Genomic DNA, 22,444 nt, shown 5'->3' with positions numbered 1-22,444 from the left:
GATGAATCAGCAGGGCAACATGGTCCTAGGCCCCAAGCCGACCAAGGCATGTGGTAGGTGCCGCGCCAAATGTCAATGCTGGCGCAGGACTAACGCCCTATTTAGTCAACTGCCGGAGACTTAAGGTACCCGTCAGCAGGGGCATCCCGAGGAATGCGCAGATCAACTGATGGTCTTCAGATGAAATGTGAGGTCTCAGGAGCACCTCCTTGCCGTCGTTGTCGACACACTCAGACGGCGTGTGTTTTTAAGCCCCGAGCTAATGTATGTGCTGAAAGAGGCCTACCCGATTTACGCAGTATACTAACAACCGATAAGGCATCTGCATTGCACGAATCGGTCGAAGAGGCTCAAAGTGACCATTCGGCGACTCGTCCATCGGTGTATGATCAGCAGTCAATTCTTGATCGACTGGATCGAATCGAGATCGCACTGGGAATCACCCAGGAAACACCTGAAGAGGCTCTGACCACCCAAAGTTTAGACCTCGATGATGATACAGATTCTCTGCCGTTACGTGGAGTCTGGAATGCTGTTGCTCACTTAAGGGCTATGGCTCACCCTGTACCAGATGAAAGCGTCTGGTCTCGACCAATTGTGAAACAACTGTGGAGCTCGTAAGTGTTGCTCTGTTATCCTTGGCCAGGCCTAACATTAGTAAAGATTCTTGAACAACCTGCCACTCCTTCATTTCTTGAAAGACCAGGACGCATTCGCTAAGCCAACACCATTACTGCTTGCTTCCGTGCTTTACATTTCTGCCCTTCATCACCAGTCATCTGAGTTGGGTGCGATGGAATCGGGCTATTTTGCAGCTACATGCAGTGCAATTGCGGAGCTCGTGACACCTCGCGTCAGACCAGACTCTTTCGTCAGAGATCAATTTCGTGCGGACGGAAAGTGGGCGGCGTCTGTGCAAAGCAAGAAGGATAAGGCATTCCACAATATATTGGGCCTGATAATGGCAAGCCTGAGCTCCGAAGCTTATATTGATGCTACCGGGTCATGGATTGCCATCGCATATCGCATCTGGCTGGATCATTGTCCATCTGAATTGGATCATTCCACACCCGATTGGCGGGGGCTGTTTTCGGGTCTTCAGGTCAGGGCTCACACCTTGGCGAGGAGGTGCGCTCGCTAATATCACTTAGGTTATTGATATTGAACACGCCTCGATGCACATGTCCTATCCTCTGCTTCCTCGCCAGCCACCCTCACCCAGCATCCAACGACTGGATAGCCAACAACCGAATGCGTTTCAGGGTCTCGCTGACATGATGCACTATGGCTTGAGTCATTTTGTTGGCAGAGGCCTGCCGACTATTTGGTGCTCAATAAACGAAGACCTTTCTGGCCATACCCATATTTCCCAGTCTTCATTTACTGAGCACGATTCTGAGGTCATCCGGCTTTGGGCACGTAAGCTAGATGACTGGTTGGTATTATACAATGGGGCATCTCGTAAGTTAATGAGCCTATAGAGATATGGGTCCATGCGAATCTGACCAGACCGTTCCTCCTAGAACCCACCCCTTCGGATCGACAGGGGATCCTGATATTGCTACAATATCATCTGCACAAGCTTTATGTCTTGTCTATTTACTATCCTGCTCGAGGCTTTGATCTGAGCTCCGCAAATATTACCCCGGTTGAAAGACACGAATTACTTGTTTCAGCAAGGACTGTATTGAGGCTACGGCAGGATGATGCTAGCATTTGGTCCAATTGGGATCTGATCGTGAGGCCTACAACTCTAATTGCTCCTTTATGTTTTCTAACGGTGAAAAAAATATAGATGATCACATGGGCTGCTATTTTACTTCTTCGTGGTGTGGAGGATGGTATGACGCATCAAGACGGTTTGTGATACTCTCACCGCGTGAAGAAACCATGTGGATTTCTAACATATTGCACACACAGACCTTCATCTCATCCAAGCACATTTATATAGCTTAAAACGAAGCCATCAGTCCGCAGCCAGCATCCATACTGTTTTATCCCAGCGCCTCGAGTCCAGCATGCAAGCAATGAATACGCCGCCAGATACCAGCTCGGCATTAGTACTCCCTGGGCCGATGGGGGACGAGTCGTGGACCATTTTTGACCAAGACATCATGTCTCTAGCAAACCCACCATGGCTTTTCCATGGCTCATTGCCCTTTTCCCAGGCCCAAAAGCCTACGAATCATGTTCAGGACCCACAGACAGGCATGTCTTATGATCCGGGTCTTTTGTCCAACAGTGGCCCCTCGTTCTCGGCCAACTCGCAATGGAACAATGCACAACACCCACCCGGTGCTTTGCCATCTACATTGAACCGAATATTTGGGAATGAGACTCCAAATCAAGAAAGCGGGTTGATTGGGTGACATTATATATTGATTGTGCAATGATCTATAACGAACCAGCAATGTGAAACTTTCAAAAATGTCCAAGAATTGAAGCCATGTTTATAGTCAACCCAAACCAGATTGATCAGGCTGTCCTAAATATCCACATAGACATTTCGTCGTCATTCAACTTCCCAAATTTCACAAATGTGCACTCTGCACCAGGAACTCCGAAAGACTGCTCTGACCAGATCGTAGGAGAAATGGCATTGGAAGCACCACCGGATCCAGTTGTAGGAAGGAAGAAAAGACGATACCTGATTGCTCCCGTGGCATTGTCTAAAGCGCTTTGGTAGTCCATGCCCGACTAAAAGGTTGCCGGAGAAGTTAACGAACTCGCGGCGCAGGAGATTCGGCGTTGTCAAGATACTGATGACCGGTGCTGTACGGGCAACGGCTTTGCGCCGTTCTAACAAGCTTACTGGCATATTCGCAATGAATTTGCAAGAACTTGTCGCGGAGATAGGTAGAGATGGGAACATTCAAGTCGAGAACCCAAACCTTTAATTATGTCTCTAACCAGGATGCTCATAGTGCAGCTGAGATTAATCTTTTGTACCCGTCCACCGCCTCTTCCAGCTCTCCCACCGTGATTGCCTCGTTATCGCCATGCGCAACGTGAATACTCCCGGGGCCATACAAATAGCGACGAACCCTCTTGGTACCTTGGTCATGGATGTGCAGTGAGGCAGCATCGGTGCCGTAATTCACAGTAGTAACGTCAAACCCAGGCACGTCCACGTCGAAATGCTGAGGTGGAGCACCACCAGCCTTTCCTTCTCCAAAATCCAGATATACATTTCCCTCACTTCCGGTGAGATCCTCAACAGCCCTCTGGAGAATTTCTCTCGTATCATCCGGTGTTCCTGCTGCGAGGCGGACTGAGACTAATGCTTCGGCATAGGCTGGAACGACATTGCCGGCGACGCCGCCATGGACTTCCCCAATATTCAAAGTTGATTTGCCCAATTTGTCACTTCGAAGAAGCCCACCATTCTCAGGCAAGATATTCTCCAAATTGTCGAGACGGGACAAGAGCGGGAGGATGGATGAGATCGCACTCTGCCCCAGCCAGGGGTATCCTGAATGGGCAGCTTTGCCCTTGGCGATAACCTTCAGACCCAGAGACCCTTTATGACCGGCCACAAGACTGAGCTCAGTAGGCTCCCCGAAAATGACTGTATGGAATGTTGACGGGGTTGGATTGAGATCTGAGTCGGAGAAATGTTTCATGCCTGTACCAAGCTTCTCCTCGCCGACATCAAATAACAACCCGACCGAGGCATCGGGCTTGTCGTGAAGAGTCTCGATAGCAGCAAAGATGATGGCGGCTACGCTGGCTTTGGCATCGACCGTGCCACGGCCGGCAATCATCAGCTCTGTGCGATTGAATGTCGGCCCTTCTGCAGCGCCCGAGCTCGGCGGGTGGAGAGAATACGGAATGAAAGGTGGGACCGTGTCGATGTGGCTGGTCAGCAGTACATCGGGATATCGATTGTCACCAACATAGGCGTAGATATTGAACCGATCTTTACTATGCCCGGTTTCTGGAGCCACGATCTGTTTTTCGACCGTGAAATTCTGCGACGATAGAAAGTCGAGGACAAATTCTCCCACATTTTTCTCATCCCCACTGATAGATGAGATCTCCACAATAGCCTTGTGGAATGCCAGAAGGGGCGACGAAGCGATTATATTCTCGAATTCAGACGAATCTCTTGTTCCATGAAGGCCACTTCCGCCTATGGGATATTGAAGCTTGGAGCCGAGGACGACTCTTGCTAGTGTTGCAACGGCCGAAAAATGACTGGCTTTCATGCTGTGTATGATGCCGGAGGAAGGTTGATAAATGAGACTCTCAACAGCTCCGAGAGTGAAGTTTGGGGTCCGATTAGTCTGGCTAGACTGCTCAAGGCGAATGAAAATAGATGGCGCAAGGGGGGATGAGGGGGAAATTGAAGGGCAATTCGATAAAGAAATCGGTCCCCGCAATGGCGTGTACCGGCGTGCACCGCCGAATGCCGAAACTTGCGACAGAACTAGTTAAGAAAGCTCAGACAGGGAGGAGATCTTATCTACTAGTATAGAGAGTATAGAGATAGTGCAGATCCGAGCAGATCCGAATGTTTTTATTCTAAATACTTCTGCACTGCGGAAGTCTCTGCCTATCAATTTCATTTCCTCTCGTTCCAGACTTTTCCACATAAGATTTCTCTCGCTTCCTGTTCTTCTCCCCAGCGTGGATATTCACGTCGTCCAACGTGGCTTGGTTCTGTTTTGCTGCTGCAAGCCTGATCCTCTTGGCTTTTCTGGGATTGACATCGATTCTCCACGTATACCCCCAGGTAATAATATTCATGAGCATCGACCATATAACAAACCCCATTGCAATCCCGAAGGAAGTCGAATACCACGGTACATAGAGAGGATTAAATCATTGAGATCCAACATCTCTCCAATCTGACCGTAATTACTCGCAAATGCAATGGCCAATGCCGATCCGGTTGCGCCTTTATCGTAGTGTCCCTACTGTAAGGTCTCCAGATACAAATACCAGAAAGAAACGGAATTAGGCATCCCTGTTTGCAAGGTCATACAGACGCCTGAATCCCGCACCCCATCGGCCCTTTCCCTACCGTGGACCAGCCGCCAGAATGGGCCTCAGGGGGCTTATCAGGTGCCTGGCAGGGGCGATCCAGCCCCGGATTCCGTCGAGCGGGGGGCTCAACTGCCGTCTGACATCTCTGCCTCTCTGCGCCTCTACCACCCCCTATCTCGCTTTGTCCACATCAGGCTGCATATCGGGAGACCTTTTTTCCAATTTCAGTTTCTGTAGTGCATTCGGCCTGCTGCTGGAGCTGCAGAATTGGCGCGATGAAGGACCTGACGGGCAAGGTAGCTCCCCCCTTTTTCGACGCAAACATGGGACAACAAGTTAGAGTGAGCTCCTGACGGAAACCCTGTTTCACTCCTCTAGACAGTCTTTATTGCCGGCGGATCCACGGGGCTTGGGCGGGATTTGGCGATCAGCCTGGCAAAGCGAGGTATGTAGACGTTTTTTGTCTTGATGCTGCTTGTGGGTACATACTACAAACCCAGGAACTAACTGGCGTGTAGGCTGCCATATTACCATATTCGCACGCCGCCAACAGAAGCTCGACGAGGCCAGGTCCGAGGTGCTAGCCGTGCGAAAGCATGCTAGTCAGGAAATAACAGTTCAGTCGCTCGACCTATCCGATGCTACCAAGGTAAACTCAGGGTTCGCCCATGGATCCCTCGGAACTCAAAATCTACTTCATGTCTAATACATAAAACAGATCAAGGAGATATTCCAATCGCAGCCCCGGCTCCCCGATATCTTGTACTGCGTAGCAGGTGGCACGACGAATGAACTTGGGTTTCTCGTCGACCTCGACGCAGACGCCATTTCGCGATGCATGACGAACAACTACCTCACGAGCGCCTACCCGGCCCAAGCGATGCTGAAACTATGGACCGAGGATGATAAAACGTTCCAGCCAGCGGCTGGTTGCCAGCCGGCCCCAAAACCGAGGCAGCTCGTATTTGTTAGCAGTGCGGCGTCATTCGTAGCGTTCCCGGGATACACCGTGTATACGCGTTAGTCTACCCATCTCCAGGGACAACCACCAGATCAAGACCCCAAACTAATGGTCCTTATCAACTCAGCCGCCAAGTGCGCCGTCCGAGCCCTTGCCGACACCCTCCGCTGCGAACTCATGCGCTACTCCGGTCCAGCCTCGCAGTACTCGGTGCACATCGCCTTCCCCTCCAACTTCATATCCCCGTCCTTCATCGACGAGCAGAACACCAAGCCCCCGCTGACCAAAGAGCTCGAAGGAACAACGGCCCCGTTATCAGAGCTCTCGAAGAAACTACACAGCTCGAAGCAGGTGGCGGATGCAATCATCGCGGCCGTGGACAAGCAGCAGTTCATTATCTGCAGCGAGTATGAAGCGTCATTACTCTTTGGTGGTATGATGGGATTGTCGCCTCGACGCGGTTTCGGCATCGTGGACTCAATTGTTGCGATAGTGAGTGTCATTGTTTGGCCGCTTGTGAGACGCTGGTTCGATTGGACGATTGCCAAAGACAAGGCTTATATTGGGTCTGCTGGACGGAAATAGCATGATCTATGAAGGGGGGTTTTTCTAGATAAAGGACTTCACCTTCTAGTCTTTGCTGAATGTGTTTTTCCTTACGATCTCAGGTTGTTTCGTCCTTAGCAGATTGCCGTCTTTATATCTGTCTTCTGAGTTTGACGTCCTGGCAGCTGGATTGTGTATCACCCTGGAACGCGGCTCGAGATCTGTCTCGCGATGGCTCGTAGATCTGTGTTGCAAAAGGTTCCGTCGCTGCGACCAGCCCAGGAGACAAGACCTACTGTAGATAGAAAGGAGAGCGACTGCGTAAGGTGGTGATGACTTCGTGCTGAGGTAAATGTAATGGGCTCCCAGATTTTGTTCGAGATGATCATTAATACATCCACGGGTCGTGTGTGGTTCATAAATATTGTCGATTCTTGCAACAGCATAACGAAGCATGTCAAACTGAGCAGCCATCATATTAAATCTCTCAGCCACCCCCACTGATATAGATGTGCACTCCGTTCGAGTTAAGACGTTGACCACAAACATCACCCAGCAGGGCGCATTTACAGTCTCTTTGACATAAACCGCAGCTTAAAAGTCTCCACGCCAGGATGATACTTCTTGAACACCGAATCCACGCCCTCCCAGGGCTCCATCCAAGCCTCCACCTCCCACTTCGTTCCCGTCTCTTCCTCAACCTGTCTCCAAAGCCTCTTCCACGTCTCAATATCATGGCGATACCGCTTAGGCGCATTCTCCTTGTCATCAGGATCAACAGGGTCTTTGCGCCCTGCCTGTCGACCCACCAACAGGGAACCAGGCTGCGGGCGCAGGAGCTCAACAACCTGCTTGACGGCTGCGACTTGCTGGTCCCAGTTAAACAGGTGGAAGAAAGACCCCGCGTTGACGATATCCACCTTGCCAGTGAGTTGCTGCACCAGCGCGGAGTTTGCGTCGAAGATGTCGGCCTCAAAGAATGTTGACTTCAGCATCTCGCGATCTTTGAACAGGTCGTAGCCGACTTCGAAGAAGTCGCGGCGTAGATCAGCCGCGTACAGATTCTCAGAAGCTACGCCGTCGAAGACCTATATACCTCGATATCAGGATTTTGTTTTAGTCTTCTGGGTTTGAACTTGTGAGCTGGACATACCAATTGACGCAGTTCTTGCCCGAGGGCACATCCCACGTCCAGCAGTTTTTGGCCAGACTTGAGACGCTCCAGGATCTCGTCGTAGATCGGGGATTGGGGGATACTCATATCCAGAAAACGGAAAGCGCCGACGCAAGGGTAGGGAAACTAGAAGGAATTAGTATTGCACACAAATGTCGCCGACAGATTAGCTATCCAAAGCCCGGGATGAATTGGGTTCAGGGTACGTACTACAGCAAACGCTCGATCTCGCTGTGCATGGTGGATACACACTGTCAGTATGAACATGGACCACTAGGCATTAGCGCCGATGACGGGGGTCGTCACGAACCAGGCTGTTCACGTGCGGCACTACTTCGTGGGGTGGGATATGGCTATACTTCTCAAGCAGTTCCCTTGCCTCTGGCTCGACCTCTGTGAGCTGCGGCTCATACCAGGGGAACTGATGGGGGTCATAGTTCTCGCTCAGCATGGACCTGAGATCGGACTCTGCTTTGGCCATGACGGAGGCTACTAGCACTAGTGGGCTTCGAGGAGTCGGGGACTAGTTTGTAGATTAAGTGCGAAGTTGTGCCCGGCTGGTAGCACTTATATAGCTGTTCTGGCCCACAGGGAAGAGGGAATGTCCAGGGACAGATCATCTGGAGGGATGCCGACGAGGCCCCGCGGGTAGGTGGATACCTCTGGTCTGAGCTGTGAACATTTCGGGGAACGGCTATTCGCCCTGGGAAAACCCCGAGGCGGCTTCCTGCTATTCCTTTGCCTTCCTATCCCGGGATTTACAGAACGAGCAGCATTTAAACTCCGAATATTGATAGCATAATCAAAATTGGGGGGAAAGGAAAACATTGAGACTAAGCTATGCCGGTTTCCCTCGGCCTCTGAGCTCCGTTCCCGGCATGGCTCCAAAATTGAAGATGGGAATCACCAATCATTACAAAAAGTTGTATCTGAATCTGATTTATCTCCGAAGGCATAGTCCCTGGGGACATAGGGCAACCCCGAGATACACGCGGAAGCGCTATCTACTATCAACTTCACCTCTATTCCTTGACTCACCTGACAAAGGGCCTCACATGGGAGTTCAGACAATGATTATTTCGGTTATATTTCAATGGTTGCTTTTTTTCAATGGCTCCCATGTATAAATATCTTTTTATTGTCGTGGGGAACAGTAGCGCTTGCGTTCGCCATTGCCTCGCATGCTTTTAAGATCTCTGACCTGTCCTCTTGAATCCATATTGAATAGAATGGGCAGTCTGCTGTAGGGGTGAAAAGGACCGGAATCTTTCAACATGTGTATTCAGCCGTATCATTGAATTTGTGGTATTTGACAGATCCCAGAGACCGGAAACGGCGGGGGTTTTCGGAAACCGGTTGTGGTAAAGGTCCGCCATTCACTCTGCCTAAGAATGGCGCCTTTTAAAGGATTTTCCTAATATAGGGATCCCGCCATCTGTACTAGGCTTGTAAGGAATAAAATGAGAAATATGGTGGTCGATATTATTTTCAATATTATCAAGGGGGTATAGGACACATCAAAGACAGAGGTCATTATATCATACAGGCCGACAGCAGGCCTTCAAGACAAGCCAAAAGCTTTTCGCAACTCAAGCACAGCTGAGTTTAATGAAATGCATCGGAATCATGCGGTCCGGGTTCATCATCGTGTTCTGGGCAGCCACCGGCGGTTAAAGAGCCAGATCGAGGCGAGCCCATGCCGACAGCACGTGAAGAGGAGGGTAATAAAGGTCCCGGTAACGGGAAAGCCGGGAACGGCTCAATCTGGTCACCTGAAAATTGGCGAACGGAGGAGTCGCTCGATTGCCTAGTATGTCCCTCGGACATCTGGCTTCGGCCTACTGTTTTGGGACTGTGGGCCGGAGATAGCCCGGTCGCGAGGTCTGCAGGTGCTGCAGTCTGAAATGGAGAGTTAGTTTAGAAACCCGTGGGAGGAAAAGAAAATCGGCTTAGTAGATCGTACCATGTGGGCGCTGCTCGGCTCCAGGCTGCGTTTCAAGGCCATTTCTTGCGCAGCGAGTCGCTTTCTCTGGACCGTAGATTCTTCTTCCCGGGCGGCCCGCTCTTCTTCCATTTTAAGATCCGTTATTGTCGGCGTGTCAATGCCGTGGATAACATCATGATCGGAGCTCATGGTCGTCTTCGTCGACGAGCGCTTCTTGTTCTTCTTTCGCTTGGACTTCTTTGATGAAGCATCGCCGAGGCTCGACGTGCCCGACACAGACCTCACCATCTCAGTTTTCGTACCAGGTTGATCATCCGATTCAAGCCCCGTTCCTCGCCGCCCAAAGACCAACGCGAATTCATCGTCCAGCGGGACCGCGTCTTCCTCGTCACTCGGGAACAGATCGCCCCGCGAACTCAGCGAGTTCGAAGTACCCCGCGACGACTGCGTGCCACTCCGCTGTCTCCCATTGTTCGGATAAGACACGTAGAGCCCATCCTCCTCGGTTGCCTCCATAAGCGGCTCATTCTCCTGCGTATAGTGGTGATGACTGCCCGGGTGTTCCTGTAGATCCGCCGCAGACGGCCGATACTTGACCCCCTTAGCACCAAACCGCCAAGGAAAGCGCTCGAGAAACCCAAGCAGCGATGAGCTCGGTATCACCGTGGGATCAGAACGGGCATCGGGAAGGTGCACCGTACTCCTCCTGGTTTGCCGAGTCCCATAGCTCATCTTCCGCGGCCGCCGGGGCTGCTCTGTGCCACCGCCACGAGCCAGCCCGCTCCCCGCCAGCAGCCGGTCCAGCTCGCCCGTCCCCCAGCCAAGCAAGCTATCCTCCGTAGCTTCATTATCCCAATCATCGTAGAAGTCGAAGTTGGCCTCTGCGTGGCTGCGCCGACGCCGCCGCAACTGGTCCTCTCGGCTGGGCATACACGGGGCCGTGCAGGCCTGCACACAGTTGCCGATTTCGGACAAGCATGGGGAGAGGTAGTTCTGGGAGAAGGCGTACAGGCCCTCTTGGGCGGACTCGTTGGCGGATTCGAGGTTATGCGAGATCTGGTTGATCCGTTGGCGGATGCGCGGGTCGCGCGGGCGCATCATTTTGGGACGCGGAGTGTGGTGAATCCTTTGAGTGCGCGGTTCGAGCGGGATGCAGGCTTCATCGGCGCGTCCTGGCCGTCATTGGCGAGACGAGGGGATAAGAATGCTGGGTGTTCCGTGTTGGTGAAGCATGCCGCGATGTCATATGAGCTTAGTCAGCGATAACACGTGAGGGTGCGGTGGGGTCTCGTCTGGTCTGGGGTAAACCGAACGGTGGAACGATCGGAGAAGCGAAAATTGACGTTTTGGGGGTTTAAGGTTATTGCGGTGCATTTTTGGGTGTGAAGATGGTATATTATATTCGGTTCCTGAAGACGCCGCGCTTCCAGCAGCAGACAAAATCGGTGTTTATCTCCGCCCTGATCTGCATCACTACGGACCTGGGCGACGATTTCCTCGCCGAGGATGTGGACTTGACGGCGACATGGGTACAGCATGCCTCGCACAAAGTTCGTTATCAGACGCCTGTCAAATGGCTGGCTGGCTCGCGCCAATTGCCTATTTTGCTCGGACCCTTCGCGCCGAAGGATGTGGCCGGACAAACAGCAGCGTTGAAAATTCAACTCTCCGATGTCGAGAAAGATATTTTAGAAAAGCATACTACCCCCCTGGTCGTATCGGGATGCAGCGCGCCCTTTGGACCAAGCTGGGAACCCGCTGAGCAATTGATTCGGCGGGATTTGAACATCGCAAGCACCGTGCGACCCTTGAGAATCTGGGAAGAAACTGGCAACAGCATTGCCCGGCATATTTGGTGAGCTACACCTCCTCGTGTCTACCATCCCCTACGTTCCTCTCAATTGGCCGCAATTCTGACAGAAAGGGCATTTGATCTAGGGATGCCGCTCTTGCAGCCGTTATTTTTCTTGAGCAGGTCATCACCGGCACGGAGAAGAGCATGCCCGCCCTCAGCCAGTCCCTAACCCCTCGCCGCTCGCCACTCCAGGTCGTCGAGCTCGGCGCTGGCTGTGGCATCGTTGGCATTGCACTGGCCACCATGCTTGCCAATTGCGAGGTGCTGCTCACCGATCTTCCGGAGGTCTCCGAGATCGTCACCCGCAATATCAACGACGCCTCGCCGAAGCCGTCGGCGTCCATCAAGTTCCAGACGCTCGACTGGGATGAGCCGACGCCGAACCTCACCCGCGGGCCCATTGATTTGATCGTAGTCTCGGACTGTACGTACAATGCAGACAGCCTGCCAGCGCTGGTGTCTGTCCTCGATCGATTGGTCCGGGGGTCCCCGGGGGCAGTGGTGCTCGTGGCCCTAAAGCGACGGCATGACAGTGAGGCGGTCTTTTTCGATCTGATGAGGACGGCCGGCTTTGTGTCCCAGCAGGCGCAAGTGCCGTTGCCGGCGCAGTGGGAGCAGGTTGATCAGATTGAAATGTACTGCTACCAGAAGGCGTCTGGGGTGGAGAAGGGGGCATAAGCCGAAGTATTGTCCTGTCCGTTTATACTACGATACTGGTACGTCTGTATACTGCCAAGGCTGTGCGAAGCTCCGGGAAAGTGACGGGCTGGTCCGTGCGGGATCCGGTGCGTCATCCTCTTTTTTTTCCGAGCTGGCTTTGCCCGCTTTGCCTTTTCTGCCCGGCTTCTCGCCCGCTTCTCGCCCCCGCTAGGAGCGCTCTCAGCTGCTCCCGCCGAGCCTCGTCTCCCGCAGGCTTCGCGGCCATCTGCTGCAATCGTCGGGACTTGCAAATTTAAGCAGTCGGTCAGCGCCTTTCTTGACCATGCCAGATTGTTGTTAGTCAGTCTAGGGTTTGACCCTTTTCACTCGTTGTGGGGCATCTGTGCGCCGCCCATCAGCAGACAGGGCCACGACCGAGGGCCAAACACTCGGAGCTTGGCACACCGCATGTGGTGACAATCAATTGATTGAGCTCAGCTTTTCCGAGGGCAAAGTGTTGTGAGGCGCAGGAACGAGTGCCACTCCTGCAGCATGCAGCTTGCCTGGAAAGACTGAAGGGAGGGGGAAGAAGGTCAAACAATAGTATCAAAATTTAGAGTATTGGCCAGAACGCCCAGAAATCGCTCATAGTAGAGTTGGGCAGGCATGAGATGAAAAATCTCTTCGGCTAGGCTGCTATTATTATAATGAACATGGAGTATGGATTACATAGTTGATACGCCAGTAGCGTCGCGCAGCCCTGTTTGTGGGTGGGGGTAGCAGAGGAAAAGCTTGCTATAGTCCCGTCACGTCAAATAACAAGTCACGCTACAGTAATGTTGCGTAACGAAGTCTCCTAGCCATTCTCGGGCAGTAACCGGAGGAACTAACCCTGAGACTAAGCCCGAGAGACCCTTCGACAGGCGGTGGGCTTTGGCTGTGCGGGCTTTGCCCGCAACGAGCCCTTTTCGGGGTGCTGCCGTAAGCGTCACTCCCACGGCCAGTACGCGCTTTTTCCCAGGACTTCTCCTCCTCGTCCTATCCAACATCTTCACTTTCCAATCACTCCGTTCTTTGGGTACTTAGCCTTCTGTCCAGGTGAGTTTCTTGTTGTCTCCCTCGGTCGCAGATACACGCCGGTGTGTAACACTGCGTCATTTTTTTTTTTTACCACCTCTCGCCGCTGTGCCCTAACACCGCCCCGAACTTTCCAATTTTAAAAATCTGAGCCCGCCTCGCACCCTCCCCCTCATTCCCTCTGAGCCGTCCAAATTTTTCTCTCATATTGATTGCTGGTCCCCGAACCCAGGTTCACTGACCATCTTTCCTACTCTTTCCAGAACTCGCTCAATCTTTAGCGATCCCTGCCTTTGGTTCCTACCACCAAAGGCAACCCACGTCACCACGGCTCCTGTAGCCTTCCTTCTGCTCCTTAGCCAAATTGTCTCCACTCGACGTACACGCGACACTCTTAACAACATTCCACCTCCTTCTGCTATCGTCCTTTGAGAGCTCGTCGGGTGCGCCTTTTTTCGTCCCGTTGACGCCCCCTCGGAATATTCCCTCAACCTTTGAGCTGCCGCATAGGACTACTCTGAAGGTTCTTCCTCTTAAGGAGGAAGGGTCTAGGAGGCTTGGTCCAGTCAACTACGGTTGCGACACATTTCGTCCTCCCTAACGCAGTCGCATAAGTCTTTGTGACTAGTCATCTTAATTTTTATTTTTACTCTTTTTGTGGTTCTTATTACAAAAAAGATCCATTCGTGCTGAATCGCAGCTGCACGGTGATGGCACCGACTGCGTGTGTGTCGCCTACTCATGTACGCACCCTCAAAAACGACTTGAATAGTCGTGACCTCGGTCAAATCAGCAAACATGGGGGCGAATTGTTGCAATCGGGGTTGACTGCGAAGGAATTGGTGTTGGATGTGTTGAAGAAGCGTGCCGCTGAGGTCGATACCGACCGCTGCGAGCCGGGAGAGGAGGATGCGTTTTATGTGGCGGATATGGGGGAGGTCTACCGCCAGCACATGCGCTGGAAGATGAACTTGGGCCGTGTCAAGCCCTTCTATGGTAGGTCCCTCATCGCTCTTCGGCCACAGGATCACATCTGTCTCTTTTGAACCCAATTGTTAACGACCATCAGCTGTCAAGTGTAACCCGGACCCGGAGGTCCTGCGTCTCATGGCCCAGCTCGGCAATGGCTTCGACTGTGCGTCCAAGTCGGAGATTGATCTGGCTCTGCAGACCGGCATTGATCCCAGTCGGATCATCTATGCGCAGCCCTGCAAGACTAAGTCCTACCTGCGCTACGCTTCGCAGGTTGGCGTCAAGCAGATGACTTTCGACAACGCCGACGAGCTGTACAAGATTAAGGCCCACTTCCCGGCTGCTGAGCTGTACTTGCGCATCCTGACGGACGACTCAACCAGCCTGTGCCGGCTGAGCATGAAGTTCGGTGCCTCCCTGGACGTGGCTCGGCAGTTGCTGGAACTCGCTCACCAGCTCGAGCTCAAGGTCGTCGGCGTGAGCTTCCACGTCGGGTCCGGTGCCGAGGACCCGCGCGCCTTCCTCAAGGCTGTCCAAGATGCCCGTCTGGTGTTCGATCAAGCGGCCGAGATCGGCCACGAGCTGCATACGCTCGACGTTGGCGGTGGTTTCTGCCAGGACACCTTCGAGAAATTCTCGGGCATCCTGAGCAACGCGCTGGAGTCCTACTTCCCGCCGCACATCCGCATCATCGCCGAGCCCGGCCGATACTACGTCGCCAGCGCCTTCACGCTCGCGGCCAACGTCATCGCCCGTCGCGACGTGCCGGACCCGCTGGATCCCTCGCGGGACGCGTACATGCTCTACCTGAATGACGGCGTGTATGGCAATTTCTCCAACATCATCTTCGACCACCAGCATCCGGTCGCCAAGGTGCTGCTGTCTGCGGCTGAAGACTCGCAACCCGGCACGCCCAACTCGGCCGCTTCGGAGAACAACTCGTACTCGATCTGGGGCCCCACCTGCGACGGCATCGATGTGATTACCCAGCGCATCGATCTGCCGGGGCTCCTGAACACGGGGGACTGGCTGTACTTTGAGGAGATGGGCGCATACACCAAGTGCAGCGCCACTCGCTTCAATGGCTTCTCGGATAACCACGAGGTGATCTACATCTCCAGCGAGAGTGGTGCTTCGGCTCTGCTGAACTACTAGTCTTGTTCTGAGCGGGAGGAAATCTTGTCCATGCCCTGTGTCGTTGATGGAGTCCTTTTTCTAGTTGCTCGTAATATATATTTGTGCTTGTGCCTCTCGCGAGGGAGGCGGTAATTTAGGTGATGCGATACTTTTGCTGCATTTACGTTGTCATGCTCTTTGCTTTCTCCTAGAGATGCGATAGAATCGAGCTCGGTTGCCATTGGCATGTTGGATTATTGGTCTTTGCCACCCATCGTAGACGAGTCTTGTCTAGCTTGTTGCCTGGTACCTTGTAGCTCGTAGCTCGTAGCATGTATCCCGCATGCCTCATGCCTCATAGCTCATGGCTCTAGTCATTTCTATCGTCTAATCTGTCCAGCTGGTTTCTCTGCCAGTATCATCATCGGAACATGGCCCACAAGGGGCAATCTGTACATCAATCATGGGTATCCATCGACACCAGCTCCGTCACATCCATCGTTTCAAACCAATCGTTCCACGACTAACTCGGCGGCCTCTCCCCCCGCAACGTGGATCAGACCACCGCCGTCCAGCTTCTTCTTCCACTTGCCCGATTCATACCGTGCCAGGATGAATGTCAACCGCGCAGCCACAGATTCATCCGTCGACTCGGCAACCACGGTCGACGGTGTGCAGGTCCACCGGCCAAACGCCCAGTTGAGAATATAGTACCTGATCTCCGCGGCATCACCCTTCTTCCTCGATTCCATATCATCCGAAGTCTCCACGGGTGGTGTCGCCGCCGAGCAGCGAATAATACCCTTGATGCGGTACACCTCCTCCCTCGGTGCGAGCTGCAACAAGCGCTCTAGCGCATCAACATCCACCGTCCTTCCTTGCGCACCCTTCAACAGCACCGACAAAACCTCCACCTCCGACTGATGGTCATGCTTATGGGCATGCGCATGCGCGTGTCCATCCTCCCCGCCCTCTAACAGCCCCTCCTCCTTCGCATACAGCGCCCCATCAATCCCCAGCAAAACATCCATATCCACAACGCCCCGCGCAGACTTCACCCACGGCGTCTCAACCCCCAAATCACCAACCCGGTCCAAACAAACATCGAACCGCCTCTCCCCAACAGCCTCCCACTTATTGAACACAATCAAATCCGTATACTTCGCCTGCAACTTGGCTGTGTACGAGGTATCCTCATACCCCTCCCAATTCTCGACATCAATCACACTAATCACCCCATCGAGCGCGAAATCGCCCTCCCCCTCGCGCGCCAACCGATTTACCTCCATCGCCAGCGTAGCCGGGAACGCACTGCCCGACGTCTCGATCACGATGCGGTCCGGCGACACCGTGGTGCGCAGCTGCTCCAGCGCATCGCTCAGCTGGCCCACCAGGTTGCAGCAGATGCAGCCATTCAGCAGCTCGCGCACGCCGGAGATGGATTGTGTGGAGGCAAGCTGGGAGTCGACAGCGACGTCGCCGAATTCGTTTTTGAGAAGGGCGAGTCGGTACGTGGGCGGCAGTTGCGGGATGAGATTGAGGAGGAGGGTGGTTTTGCCGGAGCCGAGGAAGCCGGTAATGATTGTAATTGGGATGGGCGCCATTTTGGGTGGTTGGATGGCCCCGGTGGTGGTAGGAGGTAGGAGGTGGGAGGTGGGAGGCTTTTTTTGTGGAGAGATGCTGAGGTTGGAGGGGACTTGGCTGGACTGCCCTGATGCGGCTTTTGGCGGGGCCGGTGGGGCCCTGATTTTTGCGGGTTGGAGTATACCAGCCTGCCTGAGTCAACTTGGAGACCAGAGGGCCATGCGACGATTGATTACTTACGCATAATGGCAGATCCAGATGATATATCCACGGGGTCGTGTCCGATTTCCCTTCCCTCTTTCGAGTCAATTTTGAGAACCAGAAGCCCCTCTGGTCGTACGGCCCCGGCCATCGCTCAGCCCAAACTCAACCTTCAGACCCTCAACACCCTCACGCCGACACTCTCACAAGACAAAATAAGCAACGGTGCCAAAGCCATAGACCTCCATCCGCCCTAAATTCACGATAACTATACACCCCTCAATGTTACACGACACCCTAACCCACTCTCAGCACCGGGCGCGCCCGATGGGTCCAGCGACGTCATTTCTAGGCACGGATCGGCTTAAGAGTGCTCATCCACACCCTGGCACCGCGCCCACCCAGCTCAAACGTGCCATGATCTCAGCCGAGCCGGTCAGGGTCCCGCAATTTTTGCTACCTGGCCCGGACCATGGGGACTGTCCTCCCACCAAATGTCGATGTCATAGGCCCCTGGCGCCGCGAAAGGTCGGGCTACGCGTGTGCCCTCAGCCCTACGTCAAGTTCAGCCCTACGGTTCCTGTCCGAATTTAATCCCTGTATCTCGATCTCGACCTCGACCTTACCTTCCCACACACACGCATTCAGTATAATATCCGCATCATGGATGATTCGAATAATTTTGCCTACCACGACAGCTCGTGCGAGCCACGAGACGGGGCAGATGCAGCGATCAGCGACCCGAATCGCTCAGAGGGTATCCTCGCCGGCATGAAAAAACAGTCTAGCTCAACGCCTAGTGGAAGTTCGATCTCGAATACCCAACAAGACTTGACCACTATCGCAAGCGAAAAGCTCAATCTGAACGGGATGAAGGAGCTTATCTTCGATGACGTTGTGCCGGTGGCCGGCGGGGCGCTGCAGTCTGCGCAGGAGTGTATATATACCCTTGCAGGCAAGGCTGCTGGAGTAGGTGAACGTCAAGCACGACAGGGTAAGTCGATTCAAGTACCTGAGTGCCTATTTCTTTTCGGCGCCCTACTCACAGAGTAACGTGTCTAGGACTGCAGTCGCCGGACCCTGACCACGAATTAATCGACCAGATGGACGACGAGCGGATTTGCGACTTTTTGCGAGAGAAGCACAGCAGCACTGTGCAGCCACCCTCGACAAAGTGAAGGCTACTGGGATAATGGATGTCTAGTGGCCAGTAGTGTATTTGTGAGATTTCGGAATCGGACCTGTTAATCCTTGCATGTATAGATAATACGACGTATTTCTTTCCACTACGCAACACATGCACTTCAGATGATTGAGTTGCTAACATATAATCGGTGCCGTACCCTGTGTGTCTGATATATTGACCATGGGTTGCTCACAACAACGCCTTGAAGCCCGGGTCCCGGCTACGATCCAGCCATAGGAAGTCAACCACTTGGCCCAGGTGATCAATTCCCCAGAACCCCTCACTTTCGCCTGCGGAGTTAGTGCATTCAAACCATGGGATGCCGAAGGCACCAGCTGTGAAGGCACGGTCGGTATTTGAGGCAAGAATTTCTTTGATCTCAGGCTGTGTAATCTAGGCACGGCGTTAGAATGGAATAAAACAAGCCAGGCATCACGACTCACAGCGGACAAAACCTCCTCGGTAGCCTGCTGTCCGAGCACACCGTCAAGCACGGGAGTAAATCCCGCCGGCTCTCCGATCTTGGAGTTCGACTCGACCCAGAATGAGTGCCACAGGGCCTCGATGACGAGGGGCAGTTTTGCGGGAGACTTGTGCGAGATGGCAGCCAGGGCGCGTTGGACGGCCAGTGTGCGTGGCGGGAAACCGTCGGGCGGGTTGTCGCTGATGGGAACGGAGAAGTACTTTGCCCACCTTCTGCGCTCCACGTTTATCCATTTATCCTTGTCTGGGTGGACGGCTATATTAGCGTACTGCTCGTGCTGGGGATGAATGGGAGGCTGATAATCACGAAAGCCTACCACTCACTCTTGATGTTGATGGGGGCCGTATTGTTGCATGCATTGAACAGGCCTCCTAACAGAATAGGCACGTAGCTGATGTCGCACCCGGCGAATGTTGGCGAGTTCTGGAAATGGAAATTAGTATCCAGGCACCAGGAACCTCGGTTATGTGTGATGGGGCTTGCCTTCAAAACATGGAACGCAATGTATGCGAAAGGGCTGACGATGTCAAAATACAGTGTGATCTTAGGGGTGGCCATGGTGGATTGCACAATTCTGAAGTCTAGTTTGCCAGGCAGATGTTCGAGGACGTCTCGAGGGTCCAGCGGGTTGTTACAGGGATGGCTCTTGTTCTAAGCTTCATTCCCCGCAGTCTGGGACAGTTCGAGATGACTCAGCGCATATCAACTGATGCCGAGGCTCGGATGTCTGAATAACCTCTAATAAATATAGCTCTATCAATAGGGGGACGTTAGCCCTAAATTTGGAATACCATTTCCGATTGTTATGCATCTGCCGGTGTTGTAGGTACGCTAGTGAATCGTCTGGACAGCTTTTAGCGAAGCCTCATCCTACCCAAGCCAGATACCTGGAAATCTATCCCGACGTAAAGTGACACCTAGGCAACTGCTCCGATACTCAGCTATTGTCGCCCATTCACCTATGTCTTTCATCAAGGATAGTTACGAACGACCTCAAGCAACCCTTCCCTACTGTCTACCAGCATTTCCGTTCCTACCGCCTTGTAGAGTTAACGCTTCCATATTCAGCCAGTACAGTGATTCTTCCAGCTATATCTAGACTCTTCGGGTCTTCCCAATGCACTTCCTTTCCATTTTCTCTTCTTTCCTTAACCGCGGTTACTCAGCTTCATTCTCTCTCCACGTGTCTGCTCCTGCATACTGTATGCTTTCTCTGTTGTCCACGCCGTCATTCAACACCACACTCCCAGGACTCATGAAGGACGCTTCAACACCATTTCTCGATTAAACTCTTCAATATCCACGGCATTCTTGATTAGCGTAAGTGCCAAGGATATCACCCTATGCTCGCTCACCCAAATCTCCATAATGGAAACAAGTCGTAACGGCGGCAACTTGCCCCAACCTCCAGTCTCATTTCCTCGAGCTTCGGACGACGTGACCTCGGTGATGTTCAACCCGAATGACAACCTTACTACGAAGGAGCAGCGCGTGCAAGATCCCAATGTCTGCTATACTTCCACCCTCCTTCACTATACTGGCCTCGGTCCGTATCCACTGCGCCAGAGTGTGCCTTTTCAGCCTTCTCACACCGATGAAAACATTGGACGAGCATCAAATTCTGTTTCCCCTGTTGTTTGCTGCCCATGGGATCAAGATCATGCGATTACACCATGTTCTGATATGACTACTCCATAAGTTTCACTTCGCGTGCGATTGTTGACTTTTCTCTAACATCATTTAGGTTCCAAGAACAAATCCAGCTGTGAGCCACACAAAGGGAAAATATGCGCTAGAAGATCCTGAGGTTGAGGCGGCTGCATCTAATGCCCTGTCTAAACATTTCGTGAATGGCAACCTTCTCATCCAGGACAAGATTATCGACTTCGACTACATTCAGTCATGCCCCGACATCCGGTGTGAGACCGACAACGAATATGCCCTGCAAGGATGGGCTATGCAGGAGGGATCAATTGTAATAGGAATTGACCCTTCCCTTGTTGTTGATCTTGGCCGGGAACAGCACCCCGACCAGCTTGCCCTGAAGGCCGGAAAACTGTACGTGATCAAGAGCATCTACAGTGACATGTGGTCTTTGTGCATTGAGGTCTCCGTCAAGAAGCCTCGTAATATGCCCGATGCCAACAAGCCGCCAAACGAAATCACGAACTTCGGCTTTGCTCCTCTGTGTGCCATCACTCTTGCGGCAAACTACAGTTCCTTCCTTGAACGCTGCCAGGCTTATCAGAACCAGCCAGGGATCGTGCCGCTCCGACCGAGCAATGGGCAGCGTGTTATGCCTCCTCCTCGCCTTCAAAGTCTGGTTATGAGTAAGGAGATTGCTCAGCAACTCGACGAAGGGAATGAGGACGAGTTCTACTCGTCAGAGGCCTATATCATCTGCAGAAAGTTCAGACCCATTGGGGAAAATGTGGCGCGGGTCAAGCCCAAGGAGCCTCTCGATAAACTGAAGAGTCTGGTCAAGGACCCTTGTAGGCTCCGGAAGATTCTGGCCACCAGGAAGGTGGTGTTGAAGGCCATTTTCACTCCACCCGAGGTTATCAATGTGGACAACGTCGGCACCTCCCACCCGACACGTCCACGAAAGAAGCTGGTGAAGGGCGAGCGGCACTCACTGGCTGTGAGCAAGGGGTTGAAGCGCCTCTGCTGCTGAATCTGCGCGGGAGTGAACCGTTTCAGCTTCTTTCATGTACAATTCAAGATGGGCATCAAGTGTGGTGCTTACATAGGTGCGAAATGTGAAGAGCTACAATCTCGGTTTTGCTTTGTATCTCAATGGGTTCATCTACCATTGAGAGCTCTGTCATTTATTAGATCTTACCGAGTTGTGCCAAGTTACGGAGACGCTTCACGCGAAATAAAGGTACAGCTTTTCCTTTGATCACGTCTGAATTTTTCAAATGTAGCGTACCGTACATTGGTGTTTCTGGAGACGTCAAATTGCCTATTGCTAGAGCAAACATACACGACCAGCCGAAAGTCAATCGATGCTTCTTAAATACATGGCTCTCTATCTCCCATTTAGGAAACTTACTTAGTATTGCATCAACATGCGCTCATGCTGAGTAAAGCAACTATTTGCCATCCACTGTGCCACCGAATATAAGAGTAACTAATCTTCTTTTGTGGGTTATCATTTCATCAAATACCCCTAGAAGCCATTGAAAATCATTCAATTATCCTCAAACACTTTAGCTTCAGAAGACTGGTTTAAAACAAAAACTCAAGATGCCATCCCGATCCACCAGTCCTTTCCAGACCGCCGACAACCTCGCTCAGATCCTCAACCTTCGGTCTGAGGACGAAAGCCAGGATATGCAGGAGAAGCCGGACCACTCGCAAATCACCAGTCGTGGTACACCTGCTCGCCATTCCCGCCGACAGCGATCGGAGTATCGATCCTGGGATCGAGCGAGTGATGTACCTAGAAAAGGAACGACTGGGTCAAAGTATCGGTCGCGATCGAGGCATTGAGGGTGGAGTTCTGTTCAAGGTACCAAATACGTACTCCCCTTTGTCATCTGGGTTAAACACTGGTTCTCTGCGTTGGGTCTAAATTTGTCAAATAGAACGAGTTTCAGTCTACAATCTCATGATCATATCCATTTATATCTTCAATAGAGTTTTCCCCATCAACATGGACTGCCTTCCTGACAAAAAGGTGAGTATTCATGTGTATAAACATTTACATGCA

General features: G+C 52.5%; 12 protein-coding genes across 12 annotated transcripts; 7 read left to right on the top strand and 5 right to left on the bottom strand.

Moving 5' to 3' along the window:
• Position 1: 1 nt before the first annotated feature.
• On the top strand, positions 2-2,369 carry N7482_001143 (Zn(II)2Cys6 transcription factor; the record flags this gene model as incomplete). Its single annotated transcript, XM_056683268.1, has 9 exons — positions 2-53; positions 106-125; positions 181-264; positions 319-617; positions 664-1,102; positions 1,152-1,461; positions 1,524-1,738; positions 1,796-1,859; positions 1,921-2,369. The coding sequence occupies 9 exons, from the start codon at positions 2-4 to the stop codon at positions 2,367-2,369; spliced, it is 1,932 nt and encodes a 643-aa protein (XP_056546874.1).
• A 549-nt stretch (positions 2,370-2,918) lies between these two features.
• N7482_001142 (M20 family metallopeptidase) lies at positions 2,919-4,208 on the bottom strand (the record flags this gene model as incomplete). Its single annotated transcript, XM_056683267.1, has 1 exon — positions 2,919-4,208. One exon carries the CDS (start codon positions 4,206-4,208, stop codon positions 2,919-2,921), a length of 1,290 nt encoding a protein of 429 aa, XP_056546873.1.
• A 1,056-nt stretch (positions 4,209-5,264) lies between these two features.
• On the top strand, positions 5,265-6,535 carry N7482_001141 (uncharacterized protein; the record flags this gene model as incomplete). Its single annotated transcript, XM_056683266.1, has 5 exons — positions 5,265-5,330; positions 5,368-5,434; positions 5,508-5,638; positions 5,708-6,008; positions 6,078-6,535. The coding sequence occupies 5 exons, from the start codon at positions 5,265-5,267 to the stop codon at positions 6,533-6,535; spliced, it is 1,023 nt and encodes a 340-aa protein (XP_056546872.1).
• Positions 6,536-7,062: 527 nt separating this feature from the next.
• On the bottom strand, positions 7,063-8,151 carry N7482_001140 (class I SAM-dependent methyltransferase; the record flags this gene model as incomplete). Its single annotated transcript, XM_056683265.1, has 3 exons — positions 7,063-7,584; positions 7,650-7,796; positions 7,981-8,151. 3 exons carry the CDS (start codon positions 8,149-8,151, stop codon positions 7,063-7,065), a joined length of 840 nt encoding a protein of 279 aa, XP_056546871.1.
• Positions 8,152-9,275: 1,124 nt separating this feature from the next.
• Positions 9,276-10,716, bottom strand: N7482_001139 (uncharacterized protein; the record flags this gene model as incomplete). The annotated part of the gene is made up of 2 exons (XM_056683264.1): positions 9,276-9,569; positions 9,634-10,716. The coding sequence occupies 2 exons, from the start codon at positions 10,714-10,716 to the stop codon at positions 9,276-9,278; spliced, it is 1,377 nt and encodes a 458-aa protein (XP_056546870.1).
• Positions 10,717-11,003: 287 nt separating this feature from the next.
• On the top strand, positions 11,004-12,148 carry N7482_001138 (protein N-lysine methyltransferase family protein; the record flags this gene model as incomplete). The annotated part of the gene is made up of 2 exons (XM_056683263.1): positions 11,004-11,470; positions 11,554-12,148. 2 exons carry the CDS (start codon positions 11,004-11,006, stop codon positions 12,146-12,148), a joined length of 1,062 nt encoding a protein of 353 aa, XP_056546869.1.
• Positions 12,149-13,896: 1,748 nt separating this feature from the next.
• On the top strand, positions 13,897-15,313 carry N7482_001137 (type III PLP-dependent enzyme; the record flags this gene model as incomplete). The annotated part of the gene is made up of 2 exons (XM_056683262.1): positions 13,897-14,182; positions 14,256-15,313. The coding sequence occupies 2 exons, from the start codon at positions 13,897-13,899 to the stop codon at positions 15,311-15,313; spliced, it is 1,344 nt and encodes a 447-aa protein (XP_056546868.1).
• A 464-nt stretch (positions 15,314-15,777) lies between these two features.
• Positions 15,778-16,878, bottom strand: N7482_001136 (GTP-binding protein; the record flags this gene model as incomplete). The annotated part of the gene is made up of 1 exon (XM_056683261.1): positions 15,778-16,878. One exon carries the CDS (start codon positions 16,876-16,878, stop codon positions 15,778-15,780), a length of 1,101 nt encoding a protein of 366 aa, XP_056546867.1.
• An 844-nt stretch (positions 16,879-17,722) lies between these two features.
• On the top strand, positions 17,723-18,237 carry N7482_001135 (uncharacterized protein; the record flags this gene model as incomplete). The annotated part of the gene is made up of 2 exons (XM_056683260.1): positions 17,723-18,053; positions 18,122-18,237. The coding sequence occupies 2 exons, from the start codon at positions 17,723-17,725 to the stop codon at positions 18,235-18,237; spliced, it is 447 nt and encodes a 148-aa protein (XP_056546866.1).
• A 197-nt stretch (positions 18,238-18,434) lies between these two features.
• Positions 18,435-19,287, bottom strand: N7482_001134 (putative 2-hydroxychromene-2-carboxylate isomerase; the record flags this gene model as incomplete). Its single annotated transcript, XM_056683259.1, has 3 exons — positions 18,435-18,638; positions 18,689-18,972; positions 19,053-19,287. 3 exons carry the CDS (start codon positions 19,285-19,287, stop codon positions 18,435-18,437), a joined length of 723 nt encoding a protein of 240 aa, XP_056546865.1.
• An 810-nt stretch (positions 19,288-20,097) lies between these two features.
• On the top strand, positions 20,098-21,403 carry N7482_001133 (uncharacterized protein; the record flags this gene model as incomplete). The annotated part of the gene is made up of 2 exons (XM_056683258.1): positions 20,098-20,275; positions 20,493-21,403. 2 exons carry the CDS (start codon positions 20,098-20,100, stop codon positions 21,401-21,403), a joined length of 1,089 nt encoding a protein of 362 aa, XP_056546864.1.
• Positions 21,404-21,978: 575 nt separating this feature from the next.
• Positions 21,979-22,224, top strand: N7482_001132 (uncharacterized protein; the record flags this gene model as incomplete). The annotated part of the gene is made up of 1 exon (XM_056683257.1): positions 21,979-22,224. One exon carries the CDS (start codon positions 21,979-21,981, stop codon positions 22,222-22,224), a length of 246 nt encoding a protein of 81 aa, XP_056546863.1.
• Between the last annotated feature and the right edge of the window lie 220 nt (positions 22,225-22,444).

This window comes from Penicillium canariense (genome assembly GCF_028826845.1).
Source record: "Penicillium canariense strain IBT 26290 chromosome Unknown utg000001l_segment0_segment0, whole genome shotgun sequence".
NCBI classification, from domain to species: Eukaryota; Fungi; Ascomycota; class Eurotiomycetes; order Eurotiales; family Aspergillaceae; genus Penicillium; species Penicillium canariense.
This window is presented reverse-complemented; position numbering and strand designations above follow the sequence as displayed.